Here is a 20,779-nt window from a genome sequence, read left to right as displayed (position 1 = left end):
CAGTAATTCAAAGTAACATTGGAGTTAAAGGCTCTTTTTTAATGCCTACCCCATTACCATTAAAGATTGTACAGTATTTATCGAGATTACACATGACTTCAAGGTAATGTTGCATTTACCCCCTGAAAATACATTGTACTCTCTCAGTGTTAACACTAAAGGGTAAGTTACTCCCAGACCCAAGACCTTATCTGGAGCACTGGCCCTACTTCTAATACATTTTAAGAATTCAGGGTACACTCGAGGTTCCAGAATCTACTGTTTGTATTGTGAGAATTCACAATGCGTAGTCCAGCAATTCAAGGTGCTAAAATAGAAAAATGTGTGACAGAGTACCTAAGGCAGGGCAAAAATTAAGAGAAACATCTTGGAGCAAAGAGAAATATTTAATTGAAACCAAATATACACATGATGAAATCAGGTAAACATCCTAGGACTCTCATTCTGGTAGACCTTTTGAGTGCCAAGACCATTTATTTTCCATAACCATGACACAGGAAATGAACCTACAGCAACAAGTGCACAGGCAGCAAAAGGAAATCGGTTTATCGCAAAAAAAAAGAAAAAAACCCAGAGTCTACAATCGGCCACCAATGGTTCCATCAGTTCTGCTGTGTGCAAGTAAGGTTCACCAGAGATGCAGGGTGAACAATGCACCATCTGAAAAACATCACTACAGAACACAAATGAAGCTCTGCAATTGGCCTAGCACATAGCAATGCTTTGATTCCTATCAGGACGTTGTACAGATAGTCGGTGTGATGTTTGCACATCACTCTGTCTTGTAATGCTGCCTCATTAATTCACCCATAAATATACACTCAGTAGGAAGACATGTAGAAGTACTAAAAGAAGCTAGCGAGTGTCTTTGACAAAAGAAGTCGGGTTACACCAGTCGCAAAGTCGAAATATTTGTTCAGCAATTTCATTTTGGTATTTCTACATAAATGTCGATAATAATGTTTTTGATCCACCCTGTATATAGACTCAGATCTGAGCCCTGTATGCATAGCTGGGAGTTGACGTAACAGAAGAGATATTATCAACGAGCAGGACTAGGCTGGCCACGGATTCATCTGATCATTCACATGCACAAAACTGGCAACATTTCAATCAAATCAAGTGACATTATTTATATATATATATATATAGACACACACACACACATCCTGGCAGTAAAGACAAACAAAACCCAGTTCCTCAGTTGAAAATCCATCAGCCCTGATGGAAGCTTTGGTGGAAGGCCTAGGGAACAAATCACTTGAAAGCACTTAAAAGACTCGAGCAGGAGGCTTACACACGCCTACTGGGAATCTTAAAAGCTTACAATAAATACATTACTCCATGAATCTTGTGCATCAGAATGTCTCACATTGTGTTTGAGAGCAAGCACACACACACACACACACATTGCAAATCTGTGAACTTTCCTTGAAACATACATTTTCACTGTCTGTTCCTGTTAATGATTGAAATTAGAACGTCACGGACTTGTTGGCATTTATGAGCTCATTCTTGGTTTAAATAGTTTTGTGATGACCTAATAATTATATTCCCATTAACACTGGGTAAGAGGAAATGCCAAATTAAGCAGCAAGTGTTATTTGCAGTGGGATGACTAAATCTGCCCCAGTAATCAGTTCCAGGCTAAGTTTTTATTCCAGTCTGACCCAAAACATTTCAAAATGATTTATATTACAGTGCACATAAATATGTTTTATTTAAAAGTATACATGATTTAAGTAACAATCTGATTGGAACAATAAGCTGAGCTGGACTGACCCATTGGAGTCAGATTTGGTGAAGCCTAAACTGCAGAACTGTTAACTCTCAACAAAGACTGGACCTGAAGCAGAGTGAGGATCTGTGCAATCGGTATAGAGACATGTAGAGATGGATTCGGAACACAACAAGCTATGTTTAATATCCCACTGTAGTTTAGTGAACAGAAAAAGCATCCTTATCTCCTGCAACAATACAGCCACGACGCTGTTCAAACCAGCAATGCCTATTGATGCATGAACAGAGGACAGCTGTGGTGTTTGATATCTGATACTTCACATACAAAACAGACTTTGCAGATCCCAAAGAGCTGTATTACAGTTAATCTTTATTAATATTTGTTATTATTTAAACACAGGACAAAAAATGTCACATTATGCAGCATCCGGTGGTTCCCTGTAAGATTAGTTATGTCCATGGCTCCTCACTCCAGAAACAGCAATATTCATTTTCTTATTGAACACTGTTATTATGCTAAGGAATTGCAGTCAGAATTGGCATTGCTGGATTAAACGCTATAGATCTTGCATGAAGGCGTAGGTATGGAACCCATCCACTCACTTTCCATCAAATGTTATTGTTAGTGCATTCAAGGAAAATCTGTCTGTTTACCCAACGTACCACCTTACACTCTGCAGTGGGAAAATACAGTACTTTAGGTGCCAGTTCGTTCATAGTTACCACACAAGTGTTGGATAACCATAAACTAAACCTTACACTTTATTTTCACAGTAAATTTATTTATTATCCCAGTTCAATCACATGTTTTAGCAAGACAGCACCATGGATGGCAAGAGTAACTGAAAACAAGGCTAAACATTTATTTATGATCACGACAGAAGGAGCTCATTTTAGTTTGACACTTAGCTAATATGCAAGAGCCTGCTTGTACTGTTGCATTTGTGTATTTTATTACAACAGAAGCCTGTTCTGAATTATCTGGGATTCAAATGGAAATTTTACAACTTAAGAAGAGGTGTTAAAAACAGGATAGCGATAGTCCTGGTTTTGTAAAACATCAATTTTGAATATTTTGGCTATGCCTACTTGCAGGATCTATATCTTAGGAGGTGTTTTACTGGGAGGCAAAAGGAGGACGGAACGGAGGGAGGAAATCTTGTAGTCAGGTGGCACCTCTCTTGTTTGAGTAGGATTTTGAAAAAACCATGGAGTGTAGGCTTAGAAAGAGAAAAGAGAAACGAGAACGAAAAACAAAACCACACACACACGCTTGCAGCACTCACAAACCAAACAGATTACAAAGTGTTGTTAAACTGGACTCTTTCAGCAAGCACGTAGCCACCCTCCAAACTCCCTTCCTTGAAAATAGTCTCAAATTCCTCCACTGGGGCCATTCAAATTTCACCTCCCATCCTCCCTCTTAGCACGGTTCTGCACCAGTTCGCAGGGCTGCACCCAGTTGTTGTCGTGGAGGCCGACGCGACAGCCTGGCGCGTCCTTGTCGGTGCGCCGGCAGCACATCCAGTAGGAGCGTCCGTAAGGCAGGTCGTGGTGGTAAGGTTTGGGGTGCCAGCGGCACAGCGACACGTCCCCCTTCTCATTGTGTTTCTTGCACTGCTTGCAGGGGTCGTCTCGGTACAGTGGGTCTTTGTTCCAGAGCGAGTCGGTGGCACGAATGCCATAGGTCTCTATAAGGGCCTTAAAGTAGTGGCAGGTGCACTTGAGGGCAGCAAGTGAACGCGTGGGGAGATAGCTGAAGACGTTCACCATGATGTGGTCGGGCATGAGAAGCATGTACTGCCGGGGCTCCAGCAGCCGCTGGATCTTGAAGCGGATCTCCAAGAAGTCGTGGGAGATGTGGCGGTAGAGCCGGCACAGGGAAGTGTCTGAGGAATCCGGATCCTGACCCGTGGGTGAATCACTGGAGTCCAACCGCTCACCGCCGGCACTGCTGCGGTTATTGTTAGTGCAGTCAAGGGAGTTCTGGACCTCCAGCTGTTTGCTGTCTTCATCAGGCAGTGCAGTTTGGGTGTGGTAAAAGAAGAGCTGTCCTGGAGGGGGAGGGTTTTCCTCGCACCCTGGACAGGGCAAAGAATCTGGGGCCGGGGATCCTACTGTGAAACGGACAGTCTCCTCCTTCACGTTCTCAGTGCTGTCTTTCCCGTAGAAGACGCACTGGTCCACTGCGCCAGTCACCACCACTTCTACGTGAAAACCGGACACACACTCCCGCAATCTCTCGCCACCCTTCTCCCCAGCCTCGCTTTCGGGGGTAGAGTCTGAACTCGTGGGTGGGATCTGGTGCTCTTGAAGTCCCTCTCCTCTGGATTCCCCAGTCCCCTTGGGGGAGGCGGCGGCGGCCAGCAGGATCTCCATGTTGCTGGGAGGCAGGGGGTCACGAGAGGACGGGCTCACCAGCTGGTAAAGGTCACAGGTGATCTTCTCTTTGGCCCTGGCACCTCCGGTCGGGCTTCCCCCGCCACAGCTCAAAAACATACAGTTGGGACGGCCAGAGCTTCCTGTTTCAGCCTGATAGCAAGGGTCCATGCTGGAGACACGGAAGGCGATCCTAACCTCCCTTCCTCCCCCTCCTCCACCACTGCCATTTCCTCCTGTCCCCCCGCTCGCCCCCGTTCCATCTCCAGTCTTCTCCTGTGATACCCCATTGCGTCTCAGGAGGGCACTCTCTAGCTGCTGTTGCTGAGACTCAAAGTGGGCAATGGCCTCTGCTACCCGCCTGGAATCAGGTGGCTCTCTCTCTGCTGGGGGAAGTTGGAGGGAGGAAGGGGGATCAGCATCTGGAGCAGGTGTCTCCCCTTCTGAGAGGAACACCTCTGAGCCCTGGGTACTGGTGGTGGTGCTGGAGAGGCTCCTAACTGCGTTCAGACTCTGAGAAGGCATCTGTCCAATGACCTCCTGCAAGGCCATGGCTGTACGCCGTTCCACCAGGGCCACCATCTCTGCCACAGACAGCAGTTCTGTCTCGCTGAGCTCCGTCTCCAGACAGTCTCCCTCATCCAGACTCTCCCCGGGCTCCTTCTCCAGCTCAGAGCTGTTGGCTCTGGACTTGCTGGGGTCGTAGGAGGAGCAGCGGCGGCGCTTCGCTTTGGAGCAGTCGGTGCTCCAGTTCCCTTTGACCTTCATGGTGTTGGGTCGGGTCAAGCCCAGCCCGTTGCACTGGTGGGCCACAAAAAAAGCAATCTTTTCTTTGGTGTTCCCAGGCTTGATGACGTACCAGGTGTCCAGCAGCACACGGCCATCCTCTACCTGGTTCCCATTGGAAGAGAGGGAGGGGGGAGTGACTGGGGGAGTGTTCTCCAATGTGGGCTCCTCATCCCTCTCCTCCCCTTGCGGCCCCCGGCATACAAGGTCGCTGGCTGTTTTCAGCAGGGAGCCACCAACTCCACTGCCAGCCCCGTTGCTTGGCTTGTTTTGGGAGTAGGTCCCGAAAGGCCGGGGGCACCACAGCTGGATGTGGGAGAAGGTGTCCGGGTCCATCATTGGTTCCACGGGAGCATGGTGTCCTCAGGCTGCTCAAGGAGGCTGCCTCCTTCAGATCTCAGAGCCGCCACAGACGTCCACCGATCTCATTTTCACACAGGGTAGGGATTTCCTCAGGGCTGGCATGCAGGTAACCTATGGAGAAACAAGTACATTAAGATTTGGACCAAGATTTACATAATGTAACTCGTTGCTTCACTGATCTGCAATTTGACAATGTGGATCACTCACTGGGGAAAAAATAGCTTTTATTGCTATTCACTGCAAAGAAACAGTATGATGCACGGTGCATTGGAAACGGTTTGATTTGCACTAGGGGTTATGGTACTGTACATATATAAAACAGATTATTTTGACATCCTTGACGTTAAGCACTTCTTTGGGGGGGGGGGGGGGGGGACGACCCAAGTCAGATCATCCAAGAACCGAGGATTTAGTCTGCTTAGTAATCCATGCAGAATGGTATAAATGTGATCTGAGCCTCACTCCCCAGAGTTTAGCAATGAGAACATCATTATATTCCTGATACCGCACCAACCGATCATGACATAACATCATTACTCAGCTGCCCGGGACAGCAGGAGGCATGGATCATTTTACAGCACTGAAACACTTACTATAATTAGCATTCTTGGAACACTCAGGACTAACTGTAAACCTTTCGTATTGGTTACATCTGTAAATAGATTAAAAATCTTCTTCCCTGCCAAAGAACGTAGTTACAGGGCTGTACATAATTTACCCTTGTTTTTCTAGATTTTTGCAACATTTCATACGTCTACTTGGTGCAGTTCTTGTGTTTTCTAAGTCCTTGCTTTGAAGCGCTGTCCTGAGTAAACGAGAATTAAAACAGTACTACCATTACTACTATTTGCTTATTTAGCAGACGCCTTTATCCAAGGCGACTTACAGAGATTAGGGTGTGTGAACTATGCATCAGCTGCAGAGTCACTTACAACTACGTCTCACCCGAAAGACGGAGCACAAGGAGGTTAAGTGACTTGCTCAGGGGTCACACGAGTCACTAGCTGAGGTGCGATTTGAACCGGGGACCTCCTGGTTACAAGCCTTTTTCTTTAACCACTGGACCACACAGCCTCCTATAGCCGCCAGTGCTGACGATCCATGCGCACCGATTCATTAGACAAACGTTATTCACATCGACACAGAATGACATTACTTGGTTCCAATACCTCTGGCTTCCACACTCCAGGGTTCACCGTTGCCCTGACCCTACAAGATTGACCAGTCTGTTGTCACACACTGCCAAGGACCAGCAGATGGTCACTGATGCTGCTTTCCTGCACGCCCTTAAAAGCTGTCAGACTGCATCAAAGCAACCCAGAGGGTTTTACATCACGACTCCCCAAAATCTACTTCCAATGACTTGGTCCGAGACAGAGAAAGGGCCACGGTCACCCAAGTGTTAACATTTCCAAAATGTACAGTATGACAGTACAGCCAAGCACATCGACCAGTCCGCGAGAGAATGATGGCAAGACATGATGGCTAGCATTAAACATAAGTAGAAAATGTCCCTTGTGTGTACATGTCAGCTTTTATCTGGAGTGTGTAACATGTGAAAGCAGCATTAACCTTCATCCTGTATTGTGAATTTACTATACCAATGTGATATCTGGGCACATTTATGTGTCATTCCATGTCATCTGGAGTAGCTATTAGACCAATTCAGATTTAGATGAAACTCTAGTACAGATATTGTACAGGGACATGTCTGCAGATGTCTCGTTTGCAATATTTAGTATTTTTTGCTGCATAATTGGAGAATATTGATACTGGTTAAAAATCTGGTTGCTATCCTTTCTTGTGTTTTATACAGTGACTAGCGGCTCATTAAGGACAGGGGGAAAAAAACACACAAAATAAAAATGAATTCTTGACATATGAAAGTGCTAAATTGAACCACAGTCGTTACATATTCCCCACTGAGAGGAAAGTAGTTTTTACAGTTTTTAGTATAAAATGTCGCCCCGTCAAGTTTGGCTAGCACTAGAAATTTGATCAGACTGTTGATCAAAGAGGAGTCTCTCTTGGTAATGCAGCCCAGAGTTTTGTTCCAACTTTGAACTCAAGCATTCCGTTTCAATTTGCTTTGTTTTCTATTTAATACAGAAGCTGCCAGGTACTGACAGAGCCTAATGTACAGGTTTACAGCTGTTTGCATGTAGAATATTATCACCTTTGTGAACAGAAGACAGCTGTAAATATTCTCTGCGAAATGTAAGAATAACAAAAACAAGGACATGCTTTAGTTTTCCTTCCTAAGCGTTTGCATTCCCCTTCTAGAGCTGCTGTGATGTAAATATCTGGCTAAAATAAACTATTTAAAACAGAACAAAATATTTGCACAAATCTTACCCCTCATGCACTTCCATTGGCTTAGTAGGTCTCAAAATGTGCCGTTTCGAAAGCAACACGTTACAGCAAAACTTTACATTTTAAAACACGATATCCAGATTAAAGAAAGTTTTTAGCTTCCTTGCCTTACTTTCAGGAAATATGTTATGGTTTCACTTCCGAGGTCATTTGACCTCAGTAGTGTCTTTAGGGTGAAATCACATTACTGGTAAAGTGGTTGGTTGGTTAATGACAGGCAGGTGAAGAAGGTGGGAACAATTTCACTCTCCAGGTGAAATGATCAATGTGAAAGCACGAGTGAACATGAGAATCGTGTCTGACAGTACATGGTAAAACGTGTCATAACCATTAACTCTACAGGGTGCGTCTCATGTTAAAAAGCCCGTCGGCGACCTGGCCCTTTAAATCTTTTTACTCCGGCACTGTGATAGGCGACACACCATTGGAAAGAGGGGAATCAGAGCTTTAAAAAGAGGTCCTACTCGTGTATTTCTGGTAAACAATTTTCACACAAAATCTTTACAAAATAAGAGAAATGGCGACATCGAAGACACAAGGACCTTTTTTCCCCCAATAATGTTTTTTTTCATGTTTGTGGATCAGATGCATGAGACAAGAGCTGTTAGATTTATGTTGCCATGGTCACCACCTTGCTGGTCATTCAAGCCACAGTGAATAGCTCTACCTTGCACCATATAACCCAGGTCCCTGGGACAAATAATTTGAATGCTTTTTGTTTTTCTTTTGCACATTTTTCAATTGTTCAGCTCTTTTTTGGTTGCTTTAGGTCCCTTTTGTATATATGGCCATCATTTCTTTATGTATCCAATTTGTTACAAAATTCCATGTTCCCTACATGTTGAAGTTTCGTTGTACACTGTCACATTTGAGCTGGCCATGCTAAAATAAATTTTACAAACAATTATTTTTTTTTCATTCAGGTATAACATGTACCTGTAACCTTTATAGTTAAAGAGTTATAGCCACAAACCTAACAGTAAAAAAAAGGGCGAAAATAGCTCGGATCCTACACAATGCAGAATTTTTCATTTAATTTACTATGTTTCTTTTGGTATTTCTATATTTTTAGACCAAGGTAAGATGTATTAAACGGTTTTGTAAGCTACAACCACTTAAGGGCAAGACTGCTATACTTGTGTTCCTACCGCTAAAAGTTACCATTCGAGGTCAAACTGCAGAGGACTGTAAACCACCACAGCTGTGTGACACCACAGCTTTAAGCCTTTCGTATAATCCCGTTCATCGCTTTACCCTACACCTGGCATTGAAAAGCATTCCCATATTGCTGTGCACAGCAGCTTTCAGTGCTGCCCCCTCCAGGACCCTCTACAGTACTGCACAGCACAGCACAGGGAGTGTTGAAATCAGAATTTCAAGGTCTTCATCTCTGGAAGGCACCAAAGCGGGTTCTGTTGTGTTCAAGATTAAGATTTGTACATCAAAACAGACAAAGTAGCACCTTTGTTATAAACCCCACTGGGGTTATTACCATCCTTAAATAAAATGCATTTTGTTGGTAATTTTAAGAGTTATATACCTCTCTTATACCTCTCAGAAAGCACTTTATACATCCTGGGCAGACCAGCGTTCAAATCAAAATGCTGCAGACAAACCATAGGCTACATTTTATTAGAGATTACTATACCTATATTTAATATAGTCTTATATATCAGTCCGTTTAAATACAGACTGCGGAGACATCTTTTTTAGGATCCGCTTTCTATTCAGACCTTTTTACCAGAGGTGGCACCGTCACATTTTAAACATATCAATTATTACACAGAATCCACAAATACACACATCCACTGCCACGTAAATTAAATATAAGTGTAACTGTACATGCAGCAAGGCAAGAGATAGTTCTCTCATTACCTCAGATTCTGATACTCTCAGTAATTTTTGCTAATGAACTGGACACAGTATGTAGTTCAAGACATTTGTCAATTATACTTGTTTAGATCCACCACAAGACCAAAAACGAAGTCAAAGGTCACCAGAATGTCCAATTTTCCAAACTTCCGATGTGACGATGTTTTAAATAGTCTCAACACTTTTTTAGAGCCTTTTCTCCAATACACATTGTTTACATATCTGAAACCACAAAAGCAGGCAACACCTTTAGGGTCAAATTATACCTACAGTATTGGTCTAATAGGTAGCCTATTTGAAACTGTATGTATGCACTTAGATCTAGGAATTGCTGGCTAGGGCAAGATCTGTGTAACTACAAAACTGAAGAAACATTATGGCAGATTCATGTTTTGATATACTCTGGCCTCAAATATTATTCCTCCACATTATATGAATTTAAACCATCAACAATGTTACTGAAGAGACTAGAGATTTCACAAAAAAACTAATTTCCACACCCTGTGTGTGTACGTCTGTTTTGATATTTGTTTTCACATGCCCTTGGTCTTAAAACAAACTTAACAAAATTAGCGAACGAGAGGAGGCCATTCAGTCCTAGTACCTGACTGATCTCAGAACTTTGTCAAGTTGGGTCTTAAAGGATCCCAGTGATTCAGCATCGACAGTGTGGCTAGGAACCCATTCCACACATTAACAACTCTGTGTGAAGAAGCGTCTCCTTCCCTCTGTCCTAATCTCCACTTCATTTCCTGCTGTGTCCTCTGGTGCTGGTTTCTGTGCTGTGCTTAAAAGTACTGATTTGGATTAACTATGTCAGCTCCTTTGAAGATTTTAAAGACTTCAATCATGTCCCCAATTCTTCTTGGTTACAGGCTGAATAGATTTAATTATTTCAACCTGTCTTCGCAGCTCAGTCTGGTTGCTCTTCTTTGACTCTCTTCAGCGCCACAATGTCCCTTTGGTGCTGTGGTGACCAGAACTGGACACAGTCCGATCTCACTATACAGCTATTGCCAAAAGTTTTGAATCAACTTATATATAGGATTGTCTCAATCCTAAAATTCATATATTTATTTTGCGGGAATAAGCCATAGTAAGGAATATGTTCTGCTGTAAACCCTACAGCCGGTTCAGTAAAACCTCAGTTTAATTGCAGAGTGTGGTAATGCAGGAGAGTTACTTGATCCTACCATGGCCTGTTGGTTATTTCCTTGTCTGGCTTTTAACTATAATGGCAATCTCAAAACAGAACTTGACAGTGTGGTTTGTGTCTTTTATATGTGACAGCACTATGCTACTTCAATTAACCTGGACACTCAGAATGGGTCTCCACACATTTTGAGTTGCTTGCGTAAATATGTCTGGGGGCATTCATATGTAAGACACTGTACAGATAAAGATGCAGTCTGCGTGTGAATTGTGTGAATTTGTGCTCTCGATCCAGGGTAGGTTTTATACCGTCTTACCGTCTAGTTTTCCTTTGATCCAATAAAAAAATAAATAAATACAAAATCATTGTATTTATCTTGCTCTTAATTGTATTATTATTTGTACTGTGATACTTGAAATGTATTTGCTTACGATTGTAAGTCGCCCTGGATAAGGGTGTCTGCTAAGAAATAAATAATAATAATAATAATAATAATAATAATAATAATAATAATAATAATAATAATAATACAGAAATGTGAAAATGTCATAATTCTACTCAGTAAAATATATTCCACCACTCAAGTATGTGTGTATATTTGATGAATAATTCATAGGTAGGAATTGTACATATTCTGACCACTAACATTTTTAAGCTTCCAGGAATCAACAAAAATTGCAAACATTGTTTAACTATGTATGGTAATTTGAAAACCTTTTTTGCCAAACTTCAAGAGTCTACAATACTGTCATGAACCTCAACATAATCCATTAACTTTCTATATTTTGGTTCACTTGGTATATCATAAACTTAACCAGATAAACACACTACAGGTGGCTGCAGGTACAGGCGATTCTGTAGCACAAGTCCCCTGCAAGGTACACACACCTGGGTTCTGTGAAAACAATACCACATTCTTAGACACCACTGTCGTCCTTCTCCTTTCAAATTCCCTGTCGTTTCTTATCCTGGTCATGTTTTACCTTTCTTTATACTAATACCCCCAAGGTTGACAAAAATACTGAAAAAGGACCACAAACAAACACAGACAATCACAACTTTAACAAACATAGTGTCAGACTATTGACAGATTTTGCAGCGCTGTCAAAATAAATTTGTATTTTACTTAGCCAGACCCAGGCTATATTAAAATGTCCGACTATACTTTCCGTGCTATTAGTGTTTATTTTTCACCTATTATTTTTAGGAAAAACAAACAGAGACTTGACGCAACCATCTTAAAAAAGAGCACTTGATTTTTTTAAATGTTTTATTATTTATTTATTTATTTATTTAACTACCGATACAGACCTATTGTACAAAAACAAAAAAAAAAAAACATGATATTCTTAAACCGAAAACAAATAACTTGTATATTATCATAGCTGTTGTTTATAGACACATTATTAATAATATACAAGACGTCCCCTTTCTTACCTCAAACTGAAATTGATTAGGCGCTGCCCGAGCAGCCGTCCAAACCGCACAAGGTGTTTTCTCCCAGCTTTGCTAAGAAATCCAGCCCCCTGCTTCGGCCTGGTTTACGCAACTAACCGCAACAAAAACGAATTCTTCGTTTGGAAGAACTGCTTGATTTGAATTATGTATATTTCCGAATATGAAACGTGGTGTTTTTATAGAGGGGGCTGTTGTCACTTGTAATATTTTCCGTTTTTACGTGTTAAGTTTGCGGGCTCTAATATTTAACACAGGCCTGCTACAGTTTCTCAAATCAAAATAATCGGACAAGCTGGGCCCGCGAGCCATTTGTTGACAGACATCTGCGCACGGCCGCCAGCCAATGGGAAGGCAGACTCGACGGCATGCCCAAATATGGATGTCAGCGAAGCCACGTGGGATTGCAGCAGCCCGGGGGTTGCAGTCTCAGCACGCGGGACGTGATCGAGTAGCTTGTCAATACAAAGGGAGTCTTGATTGCTTTTGGAAAGTGATCTTGATAGCATGTCAGGCATAACGTGAGATAGTCTCAAGTCTATACAATTCAACAGAATTACCAGCACATGGATATAGTATATCATATAGTACATGTATATTAATTTATTTTATCATGATAAATATTTCATGATCTTCGGATCAGATGGTTATAAATATATTGTTTCTTGAGACAATTCCTGTTAAATTGTATAAATAATTGTTATATTTTATTTTCTTTCATAAAACGTGTTTGGACGGTGCATTTTTGCATTTTGCATCCCATTTCATAGTTATGTTAAAGTAACTCTTGTTTACTGGTTCTCGGTCTGCACATTCATAGCGCCTGATTTGCAAAAAAAATACCCCCTAATTTGAATACAGGCCTGGGGTTTGCTGGAAAGAAGGACTGGGTTAAGTTGTAATGCACAAACCAATGCAGGTACTGTACTTGAAAAAAATAACCTATTTGTCTGTGAATGGATAACAGCACCCCCTTGTGTTTAAATTGGTAATTGCAGATTGATGGAACAGATACCAAAAACAACTGCGTTTAAAATGATTTAAACTACAGTATGTGAATTAATATGAGCTAAAACTTGTGCTTCTACAGTAGTGTCTACAGTATTGTGTACAGTTTGGCCAAATTATATTTCCTGAGGAGACTCGTCTCTATGGCAATACTTCTCATGCTGAGCAGGCTTATTATAGGTTATCCAACCAGAAATCATTCTTGCCAGTCTATGGGTATGTTATTATTATTATTATTATTATTATTATTATTATTATTTGTTTATTTAGCAGACGCCTTTATCCAAGGCGACTTACAGAGACTAGGGTGTGTGAACTATGCATCAGCTGCAGAGTCACTTACAACTACGTCTCACCCGAAAGACAGAGCACAAGGAGGTTAAGTGACTTGCTCAGGGGTCACACGAGTCACTAGCTGAGGTGCGATTTGAACCGGGGACCTCCTGGTTACAAGCCTTTTTCTTTAACCACTGGACCACACAAAAAAGCGTCTTCCCTGGGTGGGCATTTTTATTTCTATTGTGCTTGAAGTCCCCAACCAGAATCTTTCCGTCTCAACCAGAGCCAGTTGCTGCTCCTCTCTGCTGCTTCAGATAAGTTCTTCACTGTGCGACGCAACTCTTGGCCACTGAATCCGACGTCTCTGAGAAACCGGGTTGTAGAGCGTGCCACAAATCCTCGACAACCCACTTCCACTGGGTAAACCCGGACTCTCCATCCTCGCTGTTCCGCTTCAGTGGCTAGTTGAGCATACCGCAGTTTCTTCCTCTCATACGCCTCATCTACAGCATCCTCCCATGGCACTGTTAACTCTACCAGCTGAACAAGGCGTGCTGATCCAGACCACAAGACAATATCAGGTCGAAGGTTAGTGGTGGCAATCTCAGGTGGGAAAATAAGCCGTTGACCAACATCTGCCAGCATTTTCCAGTCTCTAGCAGCTTCCAGTTGTCCTGGGCGAGGACTGGTTTTAATACCCTGGAAGTAGAATATTCCTTTTTATATTCTGAATAGGGTCTTTACATGGCAGAATATATATATTCAGATTATTCAGTATTCTGAATACAAGTGGAGTGTTACTGGCCATGTAAACTCAGACCTTTCAAAACAGAGGCATCTCTTCTGAGACGCTGTAACAAACATACACACACTCCATGACTCATTCTTCACTTGCTTTCAGTCACTTTCACTGGAAAGTCTTCGAATTATTATTTTTTATATATAATTTAGTGCCCAAATATTTTACCCTCGAATGTCCAGTAATTTTTCCCTCTCAAAGCAGAAATTCCCATCACAGCTCAGTAGAACTGTAGGTTCATCTTCCTCTATGAACTTCAGAGCCGCTGAATTCATTTCAATCCCTTTGTGATAACATCAAATGGTTTTTTTTTTTTTTTAAGCAAACGCAGATATTAATGTTTTACGAGGAAAACGTCTTAATTGATACTTTATGCTTGATAAATTTCACAGATGTTAAAAAAAAAAAAAAATCAGACACTTCACATGTATTTTAAAATGATTTACAAAATTCGAGCTGAAACTCTCCCCATCATACCAGCTTTTCAAAGACGTCTCTTCACGGAATTGCAGTCTGCAGCATCGGAGCAATCAGCCTGTCTCCTCTTCCGACTCAAACACCTTCTCTGCTGTCTGGAAATACAGAGAAAGAGATACTTTTAACATGACTTCTGTTCAAGGAACGTCTGTGTTGATTGTCTGGTGTCCCTCACACGCAGGTGTTTTGTAGTTTGGTGTAGGATTTGAAACACTGTAAATAAAGCATTTAAGAATTAAAAAAACATAAACATTATAAGTTTTAGTATTTATATACTTGTTAATGTTTATTTTGGTACCGTGTGTTGTACGTCAAAAATAGTCGAAAACCATTTAAAAAAAAAAAAAAAACCCTTAAATATGTATTTAATCCAGATCTACGAAGTTTATTTTTATTTTATATTAACAGAAGTGAGTCTGCACACCGATTTCGTTTACAGGGTCATTTGCATAGGGTCGTTAAAAATCCACTCCATTCTCTACAGACACCCCCAAAATCGAACAAGCTAATAAATAAACAATACAATTATCATCACTAGGTCGATGGTTTGTTCGCTTTAAAATTAACTTTAATTTACCTTGAGGATACTGATAGTTTTGTGTCTATGCTATTAGTGAAGGAAGCTAAACACACATTATATTGTTTTAAATTAGTAGCACGAAACTAAATTTGGGCGTTCTGTTTCGTATTTCCGTTTCCATTGTTTCCACGTGGTTTGTAAAAACATATTTAATTCTTGACAGTTTTCCTTGTTGATCAAATAAAGAATTGTTTTAATATAATTCGCGTTAAGCGTATTGTTATTTTTAAATAAAAGCGACCAAAATAATATAAAATAAATACGTGTATTTAAACGTGTTAACCTTGCGCGACGATTGGTGTGGTTTAGCTTCATTAAAAACGGTTGTTCTGTTTCAAGGCAAGCAGCTTGTCTCATTGCAGGGGCGGCCCCACGCTTGGGTTTGAGGGTCCTCAGCCCACCCATTTCACTCAGGGGCCCCACGCTTGGGTCTGAGGGTCCTCAGCCCACCCATTTCACTCAGGGGCCCCACGCTTGGGTTTGAGGGTCCTCAGCCCACCCATTTCACTCAGGGGCCCCACGCTTGGGTCTGAGGGTCCTCAGCCCACCCATTTCACTCAGGGGCCCCACGCTTGGGTCTGAGGGTCCTCAGCCCACCCATTTCACTCAGGGGCCCCACGCTTGGGTCTGAGGGTCCTCAGCCCACCCATTTCACTCAGGGGCCCCACGCTTGGGTCTGAGGGTCCTCAGCCCACCCATTTCACTCAGGGGCCCCACGCTTGGGTCTGAGGGTCCTCAGCCCACCCATTTCACTCAGGGGCCCCACGCTTGGGTCTGAGGGTCCTCAGCCCACCCATTTTACTCAGGGGCCCCACGCTTGGGTCTGAGGGTCCTCAGCCCACCCATTTCACTCAGGGGCCCCACGCTTGGGTCTGAGGGTCCTCAGCCCACCCATTTCACTCAGGGGCCCCACGCTTGGGTCTGAGGGTCCTCAGCCCACCCATTTCACTCAGGGGCCCCACGCTTGGGTCTGAGGGTCCTCAGCCCACCCATTTTGCTCAGGGGCCCCACGCTTGGGTTTGAGGGTCCTCAGCCCACCCATTTTGCTCAGGGGCCCCACGCTTGGGTTTGAGGGTCCTCAGCCCACCCATTTTGCTCAGGGGCCCACCCAGTTATGGAGCGATTGACTATATCAGTATCCTCAAGGTAAATTAAAGTTAATTTTAAAGCGAACAAACCATCGACCTAGTGATGATAATTGTTTTTTTTTTATTTATTAGCTTGTTCGATTTTGGGGGTGTCTGTAGAGAATCGAGTTGATTTTTAACGACCCTATGCAAATGACCCTGTAAACGAAATCGGTGTGCAGACTCACTTTTGTTAATATAAAATAAAAATAAACTTCGTAGATCTGGATTAAATACATATTTGAGGGGGGGTTTTTTAAATGGTTTTCGACTATTTTTGACGTACAACACGCGGTACCAAAATAAACATTAACAAGTATATAAATACTAAAACTTATAATGTTTATGTTTTTTAATTCTTAAATGCTTTATTTACAGTGTTTCAAATCCTACACCAAACTACAAAACACCTGCGTGTGAGGGACACCAGACAATCAACACAGACGTTCCTTGAACAAAAGTCATGTTAAAAGTATCTTTTTCTCGGTATTTCCAGACAGCAGAGAAGGTGTTTGAGTCGGAAGAGGAGACAGGCTGATTGCTCCGATGCTGCAGACTGCAATTCCGTGAAGAGGCGTCTTTGAAAAGCTGGTATGATGGGGAGAGTTTCAGCTCGAATTTTGTAAATCATTTTAAAATACATGTGAAGTGTCTGATTTTTTTTTAACATCTGTGAAATTTATCAAGCATAAAGTATCAATTAAGAAGTTTTCCTCGTAAAACATTAATATCTGCGTTTGCTTAAAAAAAAAAAAAACATTTGATGTTATCACAAAGGGATTGAAATGAATTCAGCGGCTCTGAAGTTCATAGAGGAAGATGAACCTACAGTTCTACTGAGCTGTGATGGGAATTTCTGCTTTGAGAGGGAAAAATTACTGGACATTCGGGGGTAAAATATTTGGGCACTAAATTATATATAAAAAATAATAATTAGAAGACTTTCCAGTGAAAGTGACTGAAAGCAAGTGAAGAATGAGTCATGCAGTGTGTGTATGTTTGTTACAGCGTCTCAGAAGAGATGCCTCTGTTTTGAACGGTCTGAGTTTACATGGCCAGTAACACTCCACTTGTATTCAGAATACTGAATAATCTGAATATATATATATTCTGCCATGTAAACACCCTATTCAGAATATAAAAAAGAATAGTCCACTTCCAGGGTATTAAAACCAGTCCTCGCCCAGGACAACTGGAAGCTGCTAGAGACTGGAAAATGCTGGCAGATGTTGGTCAACGGCTTATTTTCCTACCTGAGATTGCCACCACTAACCTTCGACCAGATATTGTCTTGTGGTCTGGATCAGCACGCCTTGTTCACCTGGTAGTTAACAGTGCCATGGGAGGATGCTGTAGATGAGGCGTATGAGAGGAAGAAACTGCGGTATGCTCAACTAGACGCTGAAGCGGAACAGCGAGAATGGAGAGTCCGGGTTTACCCAGTGGAGGTGGGTTGTCGAGGGTTTGTGGCACACTCTACAACCCGGTTTCTCAGAGACGTTGGATTCAGTGGCCAAGAGTTGCGTCGCACAGTGAAGAACTTATCTGAAGCAGCAGAGAGGAGCAGCAACTGGGTGTGGTTGAGACGGAAAGAATCTGGTTGGGGACCTCAAGCACAGTAGAAATAAAAAAAAACGTTGATGGAAAGGAAGGTAAGTAAGCTGGGCTTAGCTGAGTGGGGGGGCGGAGGGGGGTGATGCTGGGACACCAGAATCACCGTCGAGCCCTCTTGAGGTGTCGTGGGCTAGTCAACGAAACACCGAGGATGGAAGGTGCCCACTTGAAGACCCCAGAGAAGTACCCTGCTTAGCTCAATCCAGACGGTTGTCATGCTGATGCATTAGGGAGGCCACACTGTGGTTGATCCCCAGAGCCAGCATCGCAGCCGTTGTGTGTGCTGATGCACCGGGGATGCAAAATAAGCTGATCCCTGGAGCCAGCATTACACTTCAGCCATTAACACCAGACAGAAGGATATCTACATCATCAGATGGAAGGAAATGCAGATGGATCACATTAGTTTACAGTAACAGAAGCAACAGACACACAGAATAACAAACACAGCAGTAAACATGACACCACGTGCGAGAAAACACAGCTCCTTTTGGTCTGATGAGGAGACATCACTTATTTTAAAAGAACTGGACATCGTAAAACAGCTTGATAGCTAGAAACAGAGATGTACAAAAGTGTTTAAAAGGATGGCAGAATAAAATCACGAAGGGGGATTTGAGAGAATTGTGGATCAAGTTTGTCATCGATGTAAAGTTTTAAAAGGTACTATAAAGCACAGCAGTGTGCCTTGAACATGTGAGGGGAGACGATGGCAAAAAACTGGAGTTTAACATTTTAAAACTAGACGAACCAAGCACACATTGTCCTTTGTAGGTGTGTTTATTCACACAACAGTTTCCTTACAAAATTGAGGATAAGCATATAAAAAACTAGGTGCTGTAGTCAATGTGTTATTAAGTGTAGCGCTGTATATAACTAGTAAGTAGCAACAATTACAAAACAAAAAGGAAACATGTATTTGTTATGTAAGGGGTTGCATTTTCACACTGGAGTGGTCCGGACATCCGGACAATAATTCTATCAGTATTATTATTTATTTCTTAGTAGATGTCCTGATCTAGGGTCGACTTACAATTGTTACAAGATATCACATTATTATTTTACATACAATTCCCCATTTATACAGTTGGGTTTTTACTGGAGCAATCTAGGTAAAGTACCTTGCTCAAGGGTACAACAGCAGTGTCCCCTACCAGGGATTGAACCCACAACCCTCCGGTCAAGAGTCCAGAGCCCTAACCACTACTCCACACTGCTGCCCATGTTATCAAATTCTAATATATTAGCCATCACATACATATTATCTTTTTTCTAAATTTCTAAAGTGCCACTCACCAGTAGGTATCGGGCACTGTATAGATACTTTATAAAATGCTCTTAATAATTTGAGTACAAAAAAATATACAGAAAACAAATATCAGTGCATGCTAGATCTGCAAATACACATCTACATTTAAAAACAGAATACCTTTACTTATTTATATACAATCACAACTCTCCATAACAGAAATTCAATCAAATGCTCTTTTGAACCGCCCCAGGATAAAAAAAAAAAACATTCTTAGAAAAGCACCTGCACACTCAATTAAAACAGTGATACAATGTTTTTTAAAAAAACAGGGAGCGCTGCCTATATAAAAGTCTCCAGAAGGCTGAGCAGCAACAGACCATGGATCGAAGCATCAGGTACTTTGATATGTGGAAAGATTATCTCAACCTGGGGGCTGTGGTGCAGGACTTGCAGCAGAACAGCGGAGGTACCCTGGGTGTGGGTAGCGCCGTGGCCCCTGGTTCCACCACGTCCATCTCCACCTCCCAGAGTGGCTGCAAGAGTGAGAGGGAAAGCAGGACGGAGAGCCCCAGCCCAGCCGGCAGCCCCTCTGAGAGGTGCTGTCGCTTCTGCAAGCAGAACGGCGAGACTGTGCAGGTGTACACTTCTCACTGCCTCAGGACGGACGATGGGAAGGTCTGCTGCCCTGTCCTGAGGAACTATGTCTGCCCGCTCTGCAAGGCCACTGGAGACCGTGCCCACACACGCCGCTACTGCCCTCGACAACAGGGGCAGCACCAGGGACAGACCCGTGCCAAAGGGACACACTGCAACCGACCCAGACTAAAACGCTGAGCCCAGCGAGGGGGAAACGCAGAGACTCATCTCTGTATGCAAAACTTTTCTGTTTCGTTGGAGTTTGAATTTAAGACTTCTTGGACTTTGAATTTGTTTTCGAGGAAGTCATCGGAGTGTTTGTTCCTGTTTATCATAATTTAAATACTTTTTTATGACAATATATTTGTGTTTTTTATTATTTTTTTTAAATAAAAAGTTTCTCTTCATAATGTTGGTGGTGTTGTTGTATGTTTTTTTTAAAAAAAAACACTGTTAGTCATTTTTAAAAGTGTTCGCTGGTATAAGCATATTTAAAAATGCATTCAAAATATTTATATTTTATAAAATGTGTTTTCCTGTAAACCATACTAGAAATGAGCTTTTAGGTGTGAGGTGATTTATTGATTTTGATCCAGTGGTAAACGTCCACCACTTATTTTTAGATAAAACTTGATACATGAATTACAGGGCTCTTTTTGCGATCTTTAGAAATGTTAACAATATTGTAATCGCTATTTTTCACATGTAAAAAATGACGTATTTCAGATTCCATAGACACACTCTTAAAATCAGCAGAAAGACGTATCCAAAGAGAGGGTAGGATAGCGCAGGCTACAGTGGGAGGCGCGTATCATGCTTCACACAAGAACAGCGCAAGACGCTTAAATTCAGTTCTGCGCTTCCACAGAGGGAAAGGCTTTATCGT

General features: G+C 42.2%; 2 protein-coding genes across 2 annotated transcripts; one reads left to right on the top strand and one right to left on the bottom strand.

Moving 5' to 3' along the window:
- Positions 1–367: 367 nt before the first annotated feature.
- Positions 368–12,459, bottom strand: LOC117435209 (F-box only protein 46-like). The gene is made up of 2 exons (XM_034058219.3): positions 12,104–12,459; positions 368–5,379 (listed from the first exon to the last, which is right to left on the bottom strand). Exon 2 carries the CDS (start codon positions 5,242–5,244, stop codon positions 3,145–3,147), a length of 2,100 nt encoding a protein of 699 aa, XP_033914110.3. The 5' UTR covers positions 5,245–5,379; positions 12,104–12,459; the 3' UTR covers positions 368–3,144.
- A 7,176-nt stretch (positions 12,460–19,635) lies between these two features.
- LOC117435717 (nanos homolog 2-like) lies at positions 19,636–20,145 on the top strand. The gene has a single exon (XM_034059094.2). It carries the CDS (start codon positions 19,636–19,638, stop codon positions 20,089–20,091), a length of 456 nt encoding a protein of 151 aa, XP_033914985.1. The 3' UTR covers positions 20,092–20,145.
- Positions 20,146–20,779: the final 634 nt, after the last annotated feature.

The sequence above is a fragment of the Acipenser ruthenus genome, chromosome 30, assembly GCF_902713425.1.
Source record: "Acipenser ruthenus chromosome 30, fAciRut3.2 maternal haplotype, whole genome shotgun sequence".
Lineage (NCBI taxonomy): Eukaryota > Metazoa > Chordata > Actinopteri > Acipenseriformes > Acipenseridae > Acipenser > Acipenser ruthenus.
The sequence above is the reverse complement of the archived record's forward strand: the minus strand, read 5'-3'. Positions and strand labels throughout refer to the sequence as shown.

Excerpts from the sequence above, each read along its gene's own strand:
- LOC117435209 (XM_034058219.3), bottom strand. The coding sequence starts at position 5,244 with ATGATGGACCCGGACACCTTCTCCCACATCCAGCTGTGGTGCCCCCGG.
- LOC117435717 (XM_034059094.2), top strand. The coding sequence starts at position 19,636 with ATGGATCGAAGCATCAGGTACTTTGATATGTGGAAAGATTATCTCAAC.